The sequence below is a fragment of the Polyodon spathula genome, chromosome 4 (genome assembly GCF_017654505.1).
Source record: "Polyodon spathula isolate WHYD16114869_AA chromosome 4, ASM1765450v1, whole genome shotgun sequence".
Taxonomy (NCBI): Eukaryota; Metazoa; Chordata; class Actinopteri; order Acipenseriformes; family Polyodontidae; genus Polyodon; species Polyodon spathula.
This window is the reverse complement of record NC_054537.1, coordinates 90,923,637-90,935,489: the sequence shown is the minus strand read 5'-3', so window position 1 is coordinate 90,935,489 and position 11,853 is coordinate 90,923,637. Positions and strand designations below refer to the sequence as shown.

Sequence of the window (11,853 nt, the reverse complement as noted above, 5' to 3'; positions counted from 1 at the left end):
CAGAGAATTGTTACCAACAGGTAAATGGAGAAACGGTGTCTTAGTTACGTGGCAGCGGGAATGCACTGAAAAACTGATTGATCTCTGTGAGAAATATCCATGTTTATAAAATACGAAAAGAAAGATATGATGATAAAAATGAAAGGAGCAAGGCAATTGAAGAAACTGTCGCTGAGATTAACATGTCAGGTGAGGTTTTGATGTAAGCGAAGCGCTCAGGCCAGACAGACCCACCAGTCAGTCTCTCATGAGAAGATACGTTTTAAAAAGGCATAGAGTCCCTCGCTAAACCAGACATGCCAGGAGACAGATAGGTTGTCCAAAAAAATGAAGTGTCCGGTTTAAATAACACTCACATAGTGCTACATTTATTTTAAATAAAATGATCGTTGCTCTGAAAAATATCATTGTGTTTTCTCACAGTTGGCCTTTGTACATAAACTCAAATATCTACAGCTATAGCATACTTTCGCATACTTCAGCTTATAAGAAACCAGTAACAAAAAATACATTGTGGTGCTTCGTTCACATTATTGTGGTTTTAGAGACCCTTTTTTATTTTTATTTTTTTTACTGTAGTCCTACTTCATACACAGTTAATTTAACAGATAATGGTGCATTGACACACTATGATGTAGCGTTGTGTGAAAATAAAGCAGTCTCACACAAGCAGGCTCTTTGTTTTCTGAAATTGACGGTTTATTATTTTTTTTTACAATAAACACAACCGTTGTCAGCCACGTTGTGTGTGTGTGTGTGTGTGTGTGTGTGTGTTTGTGTGTATATATATATATATATATATATTACAATTCAACAAGAACACCAGTCAAATGCATAAGAGTATCAAATCATCTGTAAGAATCCCCGTATTAACCAGTTCTGAGGGAAGAAGTAGGCGGGTTCACCATTTTCTTCAGGCAGATTAGCTGAATGCAAGTGTGGGCATTTGTGTAATGTGTCATTTTATTGGATAAGGAGCTTCAGAACAAAGTTACGCCCAAGGGGGTTGGCGTGGTATAGTATGCAGGGCATTGTGCTGATATAAGTCCTTCACTGATAACGACCTCATTGTCAAAAGCAATAGAAAAAAAAAAAAACACGCATGGTAAAAATAGCCTAAAAATATCCAAACCGCCAAAGACAATATTTACCCGCTATATGTTTTAAAAGCAAGCCAAATTTGTCTGGAAACCAGTAATCTAGCAGATCTGATGATGAGAAGGTTCTCGCGATAAATCTCTCACGACATATCGCTGGTGACAAAAAAATCACCCCGTGTATGGTGGCCAACACTTTAAAATAGCCATGAGGAGTCTTATGAGAATTATTGTTTTATTGGAAAAGCATGGCAACAGTAAACAGATAGATTTGCTGAATTCAGTGCTTATGTAATTGTGATTATTGACTATTTCAGGTGTCACGCTGCTCTGCAGCCTATTCTGCAGTCATGTGGTAGACTAATCTGTAGTGGTCTATTGGTTTGTTTGCTATTCCATAAAGAAGCATGAGATCATGATCATAGATTTCTAGTTTACAGTTTAAGCCTTTCATTCAGATTTTACGACTGGTCAGGCACCCTTTATCTTGCCCATCAGTCACTATGAAATGTAGTTCAGCTCATTTACTGTGCACTTTTGTACAATCAATTGAAGCGTTTTTGGTGGTCCACTCAATAATAAATGTAGGATGTTGCGAACACCCCCAATATGTGAAGGTTTAGACGTTTAGGAAATTAAATGGAAATGAACACCTATTAAAACTTATTACACTGATGAATGCAAAAGCCAAAACATTTGTTTTACCTTGGCATTATGATTTTTCTTTTAAAGTTAAAGAAGTTATGTTTGTTTGTTCTTAACTTAAGCAACCCTAGCAACTCCAAGTTTTCTACGCTTAAAACATTTGTTACAGTTGTGTGTCCTGGCTATGCAAATTAGCCAGTCTTCACTGGGGATTCCGAATACAGCATTACATTGGCTCTGGTGCTTAGGGACTGTTTCTCCTCATTGTGCTACAGCGAACCCTACTGTCCAGGTGCTCAGTGAGCTACAAAAGCAGACACCTGCAGGGCTGGCCTTTGTCCTCCAGCAGTCGGTAGCTCGCTGACATCTGCTCGAGAGTTCCTGGGTGTAAAAAAGGAAGCTGTCGTGGGATCAGAGGATGCCCACTGAACCTTCAGTTCTCCTGAGCTGTGTGGGAAATTGCTGCGGTGAGGGGAAAAATGATTGGACATTTCAAACTGGTGAGAAAATTAGAGGTAAAATAAATGGATAAAAATAGGAGTTTGAATGAACTGTTTAATTTCTGTTTGCAGGAGTATTACAATTCTACAGTATTTTGCCTCACTATGATGAAAAAAAGCAATGTTGTCTATTCCATCTGCCCCCCCCCCCCCCCCCCCCCCCAGAAGCTTAAGTATACTTTTACCACTTTTCACTACCATGGTAAACCACAGAGATTGTATTATTATTTTACTACAGTGATGGTGATTATAGTGATGTTTTGTTATAATGTATACACTGCTGAAAAGGTGCTTTGGTAAATGTGAGTTACACTGATTTACCTTGCCAACTGATGCACTTCATTTGGGTCTGTTCTCAGTGCAGAAGATTTATCACCTGGCACATAACTATTTCTAATCTACTGTCCAATCGATTACATTCTCACTTTATAAGGCATAGCAGTATGCCTGCCCTGCGCCAGTATTTTACTTGAACTCCCCTTGTAAATTCCTATATCTTCTCATCACCGTGCACCGTGAAAAGAAAACAAATAACTTCTCTATTTCCCCACTCACTCAATGTTTCTCACCAGATATCGCCAGTACTGGGAAAATGCCCCTAAAGTTCCCAGGTGCCTGTGGGGGAGAGACAGGGAGTATGCTGGGATTGGTCCAATATCATTACCAGAAGATCACCGTCCCAAAATGGAGCCTCCCCCCGTGGTGATGAAAGGACATCGGCACCACGGCTATGGAGGAGATGTTTGGCCAACGTAAGATCATTTTTTAATATACAAATGTATTTTAGGTCATGTATTATTTTTATTTTATTAAAACCTCGTTAGAAGCATGGCAATGGCTCCCTATTTAAACCACTCTGGAGGGAGATGATTTCCATTACATGAGAGTAGGTGCTAAAACTTCATGCTGATATTGCACTCAGCTCTCACCAAGATAAGCACCAATTAAGAAATAGCTTATTTTCCTGTAAACTAATGTGCTCCGTCTGCGTTTCCTTCCATTTGATGATCTCAATATCCTTCTGCCTGCTGTTGATGGCTGAAGTGTAATGCTGGCTCCAGGGATCAGCTTATTTTGCCTCCCTGGTGCATCAGCACATACAACGGCTGCAATGCTGGCTCCAGGGATCAACCACAGTGTGGCCTCCCTAGCGCATCAGCAGGACAACTGTATGGTATTTCTCTGGGGTCTTCAAGTGGGCATCTTCCATCCTTGGTATTTCGTTGACTAGTCCACGACACCTTAAGAAGGGTTGACAGTGATTCTGGCGTCACCCCCCTCTATCCCCCACTCAGCTAAGCTCAGCTTACTTACCTTCCTTTACATCGACATTGCTTTCTTTCTACGATGCTTGAGGTCCCCAACCAGAATCTTTTCATCTGAACCAGTGCCAGTTGCTGCTCCTCTCTGCTGCTTCAGTTAAGTTCTTCTCCATGCGTCGCAACCCTTGACCACAGAATCCAATGTCTCTGAGAAACCGAGCTCCACTGGATAAACCTGGATTCTCCATCCTCGCTGTTCCACTTCAGCAGCCAGTTGAGCATAACAAAGTTTCTTCCTTTCATGCGCCTCATCCACAATATCCTCCCATGGCACTGTTAACTCTTCCAGGTGAACAAGGTGTGGTGATCCAGACCACTTGACAATACAAGGTCGAAGGTTAGTGGTGGCAATCTCAGGTGGGAAAATAAGCTGTTGTCCACCTTCTGCCAGCATTTTCCAGTCTTTAGCAGCTTCCAGTTGTCCTAGACGAGTTTTGGTTTTAATATCTGATCTTGGTGGTTGCTCCCCTAGATGGAGGAATGTTGTTCTTCGTGTGTTATATTGCTCGCATTGGTGGTAACCTGTTGGTCATGCTACGTTTGTCTTCCAATGCATTTCCAAACATTGCAGCACCTGGTCATGATGCCAAGTAAGCTATCCTTGTCTAAGACCCACTTTACATCTTGTCAAAATGTATCATAATGTAGCTGGCGATGAACACAAAGGACACCATGGATCCTCTCCTACCCGTAGATTAAGGTTCTTTGGTGATGGGAGAACATTACATGTTAACCTGATGAGGAAACTGATCCTGCTCTGTTCCATTGTCCATAGATCTCCCCAGCTGATCTTGCTTTGTTCCACATTCTCCTATCTCGTTCATCCTCCCTGCTTGGCGTGGGAAACTGCTTTATGCACCTCATCCTCTCTTCCTGCTATTGAACCTCATTAACTACCAGATTCTTCCATTGAGCTGGGGCAACTTTTTGCCATGTAGGAGGAGCTGAACTGAGACCAAGGCCTCCTCTTCCATGCTGTACTTGATCCATGATATCACTGATACAAAGGGCAGTCTTTGCATCTTCCACAGCTTCCTTTGCCGCCCACTTTCTTTCAGTTTTCAACACAAGTGCTGCCTCCCTCATACATTCGTCATGTGACTCTACCAACATAATTTCCAGTCGAATTTGGCGCACTTAAACTCCTCGGTTAGAGCAGAGATTGACAGTTGCAGAATCCCTTACTATACAGTCCCACTCTGCTGAGGCAGCATGGAACTCCTAACCAATTCCTGACGTATGAATTGATAACGTTTCCAGCTTCTCTACTGTTGTCAAGGAAACCTCATACACAGTGAGTGGCCACAGAAGTCTTGGCAGTAGACCAAACTGAAAGCACCAGAGTTTAAGTTTGCCCTGTAAACTACTGCTGTCTATGCTCTTGAACCCTTGCACTGCTTGTTGTCTCACTTCTCCCACACGAACTGTGTCCTTTAGGTCCCCCTCATACCATCTCCCAAGACTTTTCAGATACTGTTGGTATTACCTCACTTTAATGCAGAATCTCATATCCAGATTTACCTTTAATTATAGAGATGCTCCTTGACATTCAATGTTATTGATTGGTTTTGCAGATTAGTGCAGGCTACTGTTGTAGTCATGATTGTCATGTCATCCATGTATGCTCTAATTGGTGGCAGTCACATTCCAGAACCCAAGCGTTCTCCTCCCACTACCCATTTTGGCGCCCTAATAATTACTTCCATTGCCATGGTAAAAGCCAGTGGAGAAATGGTGCATCATATATCGCGATGGTGCATCACTTAACCTCCTTGTGCCCCGTCTTTGGGGTGAGACGTTGTTGTAAGTGACTCTGCAGATGATGCGTAGTTCACACACCCTAGTCTCGTATCTTGTAAATTGCTGTGGGACTGGCTGTGGGAAGTAGCCAGTCTTCACTGGGGATTCCGAATAGAAAGCCACATTTGCTCTTGTGCTTAGGGACTGTTTCTCCTCATTGCTCTACAGTGAACCCTGCTGGCCAGGCAGGTGCTCAGTTAGCTCAAAAAGCAGACATCTGCAGGGCTGGCCTTTGTCCTCCAGAGGTCGGTAGCTCGCTGACATCCGCTCGAGAGTTCCTGGGTGGAAAAAAGAAAGCTGTGTGGGAAGTTGTTGCGGTGAGGGGAAAAATAATTGGGCATTTCAAATTGGGGAGAAAATCAGGGGTAAAATAAATGGAAACACTAAATTAAAAAAATAATAATATTAAAAATGTTTGCTTGAATGAACTGTCTAATGTGTGCTTGCAGGAGTGTTACAATTCCACAGTATTATGATCTCACTATGATGAAGAAAAGCAATGTCCGAACCAACGACCAACTGTAAGTTTATGATGTCTATAATTCAGTATGGAATAAAAGCAATGACTATGGAGATTAGACATGTATATAGCCATGTTTAACATTTGCACTGTATGTATTTATGTATACATATATGTGCCGTATGAATGTATTGCTTAATTACATCCAGGTCAAAAAACACAAAAACAAAACAATAGGAATTCCAACAGGAATTACTCTCTATATATACAGTACTATGTACTCTTATTCTCCATGTTTCTACAGTAGATGGCACCATAACTACCATAGTTACTTTAGAACACTAATTCATCTTCTCTACACCAGATGTCACCATTGAATTGCACATTAAAATCTGCCTTTGAAAATTCATCTTAAATGTGTTCCCGAAAGATTACTCTTAAGCCTAATTGATATAAAAGGGTTACACTGATAGAGCACGGATATATTACACAAGCAGTCCTTAATAAGGTAAATGAAACACTGACACATTTTACTGAAGCTTTGAAACTGTGCACACATTTGTACAAATAACAGAATGTATAATTTTCTTTTCAGAGTTCCTAAACCGCCTGATGCTGAACTTCAGTGAGTTAACATAATATACGTGTGAGTTAAAATGTTTGTCAGATTGGGATATTATCATTTTCTACAGCTGTGAAGAAATGTATGTAATAATAGCATGCATCGACTCATTTGGGATGCTTAATATTTTTCACAGCCTTAATAATTTGGTGTCAGAGAATTTATTTTACAAGAAGGAAACACCATTCAAGCTGTAGAACCAACGTGAGTGAGAAGGGTGGTCTAGTAATGTACCCTCTGAGTTTATTAAAACTTAAAAAACATTTAAAAAGTTGAGCTTAATGATATCGGGCCAGTGATACGAAATTAGGGTAAGAATATATTTGTCGTATCAAAAATAGAGCAGACTAGGCATCTCCACATAAAAAAAAACATATTAAAACAATAAAATTACCCAAGTTTTATTAAGAAATAATATATGGTATATATATATATATATATATATATAAAAGTGATTTAAAAAAAAAAAGCCAATTTAATCCAATATTTGGACTTCATTTAACTGGGCTCTATTGTAATAGGGTCATGATGTCCTCAAAAAGGGTGTCTGAAGAACGCACGTGTCCCCAAGGTTAGCTTAGGGTGTACAACCCTGTTCTACGTCTGTACAAGGTTTACTATACCATGGTCATTTGTAGACATTTTACATGGTATTACTATGATACGGTAATTACCTTTTGTTAAGGATTACTGTGTATAGGAGGCTGTGCGGTCCAGTGGTTAAAGAAATGGGCTTGTAACCAGGATTCAAATCCCAACTGAGCCACTGACTCACGGTGTGACCCTGAGCAAGTCACTTAACCTCCTTGTGCTCCATCTTTTTGGTGAGACATTGTTGTAAGTGACTCTGCAGCTGATGCATAGTTCACACACCCTAGTCTTGTATCACAGAAAGTGCTTTGTGATGGTGGTCCACTATGGAAGGTGCTATAGAAAGAGTCTTATTATTATGAGTAGACTCTCTCTGCCACCAAGAGGCTTTTATTGGGATTACAGGTCTACATTTTTTCTGTCCACTTTTGATATTCTGGGACATCACAAAGCAGTTGTCATCTATCAGCTGTCAGTAGAGCATGTATTGAGTGTACTCACTAGTGTAAAAACTAGTTTCATCCACTCTGGTGACTCTTATCACCTTGTACGCTCATTGAATGCTATTGTTGTAATTGAATTATACAGTGAGACAATTAATATACATTTGTTGAACATTTTCATGTTTCAGTGTTTTTTTCATTTTTAACTGTTTTGTCCCTCAGTGAAAAACAGATACACCTTCAATTCCCAGCAGAGCACCCCTACCAGTCCCACATCTCCAGGTTTGCTGTGTTTCCAAACTTCAAATCTCCGGATGATCCAGACACGGGGGTCCGTGCCAGGAACATGCAGCCCATTCAACCCTTCACACCTGCAAAGGCTCCTGATGTCATAGTGCTCAGCAAAACAAGAGGTACACTTTGAAGTATACAGCAAAGCCCAGTCATTATTTATTGATTAGATTTTAAGGCATTTTTATCCTGGATTGGAGTTAGTGAGATCTTTTTTTCATAATAATTCAATTACCATGCTGTGAACACTTTGTAATTACAATTTAAGACTTTAAAAACATCTGTAGGTGGTCCATACAGACATGAAATTGTTGAGATACCTTCTGCTTCAAACAAGAAAGGTCTGATTTGGCCTGGGCAATATGGCTATTATGATGTAAGTACTGTATTTAGTTTTTTTTTTTTTTTTTTTGTCATTTAAAGACATGGTGTTATCTTTGCTATCAAACTATGAGAGAGAGAGAGAGAGAGAGAGAGAGAGAGAGAGAGAGAGAGAGAGAGAGAGATGCTTGTTTGTTATTAAGATGACAGTAGGGGTCTTACCAAAAGCACAACATAGCTTACTATAGATCACCAAATGGATTTTGAAGGATGAATATAGTTGGTATGAATTCATACGTTACACACCTTTCATTTTTGCCTTTTAACAAATTAGTCCGTCATTAAATCATCATCTGATCTTATTATGCATTATACAAGTAGCCCATCATAACCATCACATATATGGTGATACATACGGAGTCACGACTTGCATATCATGCAAAGGAATCGTATCTACATTAAGGTGTCTTTACACCCCGAAACGACAGGTGAAGCTTTCTGATGGGAAGATGAGGGCTACAGAAGTTTGTGACACATGAAAGGCCGAGCTGTGTTATCCATTCACTATTATAGCTTCCCATGTTGTGTTTCGGCCTAGCTATACAGTTTTTTGTTTTGTTTTGTTTTTTTAATTACTGTGGTGTGATTACTGTGGTAATTCCATTGAAAATGCAGAACTATGTTATTAAATCTACTTTTCTCAATTTGTGCCTGATCTTTCAGTTCCCTAAATCAGCTGAGGGGTTAAAACAAGTTTACTACCCGAAGCCACCAAAGACTGTGGCCCCTAATGCCTCTTTGAGATCCTGGGAGACCACACTTCCAGAAAAGACAGTTAACATGCTAAAGAATCTTGAGAGATCTCAGTGGCTAACCTCATACAAACTTAATTACACAGGTAACGAAAAAGCAGTTGCATTTATATAGCTTCGTATTCATTTGCCACAGCTTGTCTACCCACAGCTCAAACTACCTTTGAGAGATGTCAGGAATCTAGTCTGTCAAAAAGGTCCTACTATTAAAGAGTTTGCAACAGTGCACAGACACCAATGACATGTATATTTGTGTAAATTGGAACAATATTGTGAGGCATTGCAGCTTTGAATTTTTTTGATGATCTTTTTTTTTCCAAGTAAAAATGAGGGAGGTGATGAATGCATACTGTGTCTATGCAATAAAAAATGTCAGTCCAATTTAGTGTGTTAATGACTCCCTGTGATTCATTTTGACTGGTGCCTAAGGGAAAATATTGTTAGGAAAAGATTATTTCTAGAAGCATCTCTGTGATTACCTGATGATTTGTCACATTTGACTACAGTAGATATCATTTCAACAGCATGATTAACTATGTGCTGAGCAAACAGCACATGCAGTTCATTACATGCTTGCTGTCTACAGGCTTGGTGCTTCTTTATTGGATTGCCAAGGGTCCACTGACATCGTTGGGCTATTACAGGCATAAAGCAATAATAGGGTTGGGGAGGGACATAATAAAATGTTGCTTGTGTTCAGGACGTGGCCCCATGAACCCTGTGCAGCTGGATGACTACCATGAAAAGATCATTGCAGATGTTACCGGAGAAATAAACCCATACACAGCTGAACTGGTAAGTTTCAAATTTATAAACTGCCTTGATAAAACTATCCGGACACCAGCCTACAAACAGAACGACTACAAGTGGGGTTTTTATCCCCCTTACTTGCTCAGTTTCTTTGTATTACTGAATAGATAACTATATCCTCTTTTTAAATGAAAGCAAAAGATCTTAATGAGGCCATCTCACAAGTGCAGCCATTCCCCCAAAATGTAACTCATTTTCTACAAATACTATACGACTAGGAGTGGGATATTTATTGCCCTTTAATCCCACTCAGACTAAATATGTTGGTATCCCTAGATAGATAATCTCTTAAAAAACAGACAACAGATTGTAATAGGCAATGCATCATTAATACATGAATGTTATACATATACTACCAATAAGAAAACTGGGTGGGACATTGGTCCTTCTTTTAAACTAAAAAAAATCTGCAGGACAGGTATCACATTGCTCGACCAGTGTTGGCAGTCATAGTTACAGAAACACGTTTCTTTTGGGAAAATGAATAACAAATCTATCACCTATTTGTGCATTGGTAGTACAATGATAACATTCAGGTTGTCAGTGCACTATTGGGTGGTCTTACGTATTAACATGTTGCCTGGTTAATGTGCAATGTCCCACCCCTAGTCATTTTGTATTCCTAGAAAAAATAATATTATTTTGGGAAATGGATGCACTTTTGAAATGGCTTCTCATTAAAAAAAATAATTTGCTTGTAAGACAATATGTATTCAGCGATACCAAGATAAATAGGGTCCCAATTATGCCTTGTCATTCAGTTCTGGGCTGTGGTAGTACTGTGGTAGTTGTGTGATGTGGTCTAACGTCTACCAAGAGGGTTAATTTGAAATAATAATAATAATAATAATAATAATAATAATAATAATAATAATAATAATAATAATAATAATAATAATAATAATTTCCTTTTCAGAAAGAGCGCTCCTGCCCAGTCTTCTCTCCACCACGTCCTCGAGAAGGCAGATACTCCCGGTTGCTTCACGGTCTCCGGAAGTTGGAACCCCATCCCACAGAATACAATAAAAGTGTTAATGAAGCCAGGAGTAAGAGCTGCAAGCCTGAAGGACAGTACATAGCCTTTGACAAGAAACATCCAACAGAGAGGCCTACAAGTGTTGGCTTTGAGCGCACTGAAGAGGTTCAGCCACCTAGACCTGATGTGTGCTATGAGGACCTGTCGTGTAGTGGAAAAGAACATTATACAGTGGAGCCACATCCGTGTAGCCTCAACCAATCATACCTGTGGTCAACTTTTAAAAACCCTTTGCATTGGAAAGCGCCAATCAGTGAAGTCCCTCTTCAAGATGCTGTCTATCCAAGTACCTTCCATCTTACTGAGTGTGAGCAGAGGCCTGCTTCTGTCAGGTTGCATGCAGCTATTAAAGAAAGTGGTAGTGAAGTGCCCCGCCCCCAGACTGCAATACTGAAGCTGCAGGACTCCTTCACAAAGTCTGGTGCACACAGGAGATTCCATGAGGCCATTAAAGGGGAAATGATGGATCTGCGAAAAAATATTCACACTGGGAGAAGGCATAACTTCTTTGGTTTTAACTCTTACTATTACCACTAGTAACAGAGATATAAATTCACAACAACAAAAAAAATGCATATGTTTGACAGAGGGAGAAGATCTAATTCATTATAATGCATGGAAAATATAGTACTACAATGCAGACAAAAAGTCATAATGATTGTTCTGAAAAAAGGGATGGTATAATTTTTTTTAATATATTTCTGATTAAATTCTTGCCATCCATTCGTTGTATACAATAAAATCTGTTCTGTTTGGCTGTGAAATTAAATGTTCTCTCTGTGCTGACTTTAGGATAGAAAAGTAGATTTGTTTTATCATTAAAGAATTGAAAATGTTTGCCTAATTGATTTGTATGCATGAAACTGTTCATGCATTAAGACCTGTATTAAAAACAACAACAAAAATAGAGTATTCATACAAAACTAGATTTAATCCTTAAAACAGATGTTTAAATATGTACTATTTATATAGAATTCAATCTTTTGTGATATTAGTGGGCTCCCTTTGTTGGAAATCTCTTCCATTACAATATTCTGTATGCACCCCATCATACTCTAACTTGTTGATAAATGGATTATACTTTATTGACACTAGATGTAAAA

The 11,853-nt window shown here is 39.3% G+C and overlaps 1 protein-coding gene across 1 annotated transcript in view; it reads left to right on the top strand.

Moving 5' to 3' along the window:
- Nucleotides 1–11,442, top strand: part of LOC121314011 (uncharacterized protein C7orf31) — a 14,075-nt gene extending 2,633 nt beyond the window's left edge. Inside the window, exons 2-9 of the mRNA XM_041246774.1 lie at nt 2,815–2,994; nt 5,814–5,885; nt 6,420–6,449; nt 7,703–7,902; nt 8,059–8,147; nt 8,666–8,990; nt 9,605–9,699; nt 10,631–11,442. Coding sequence (XP_041102708.1) covers nt 2,815–2,994; nt 5,814–5,885; nt 6,420–6,449; nt 7,703–7,902; nt 8,059–8,147; nt 8,666–8,990; nt 9,605–9,699; nt 10,631–11,287 — 1,648 coding nt within the window. The 3' untranslated portion in view covers nt 11,288–11,442. The remainder of the gene's footprint in view (nt 1–2,814; nt 2,995–5,813; nt 5,886–6,419; nt 6,450–7,702; nt 7,903–8,058; nt 8,148–8,665; nt 8,991–9,604; nt 9,700–10,630) is intronic.
- Nucleotides 11,443–11,853: the final 411 nt, after the last annotated feature.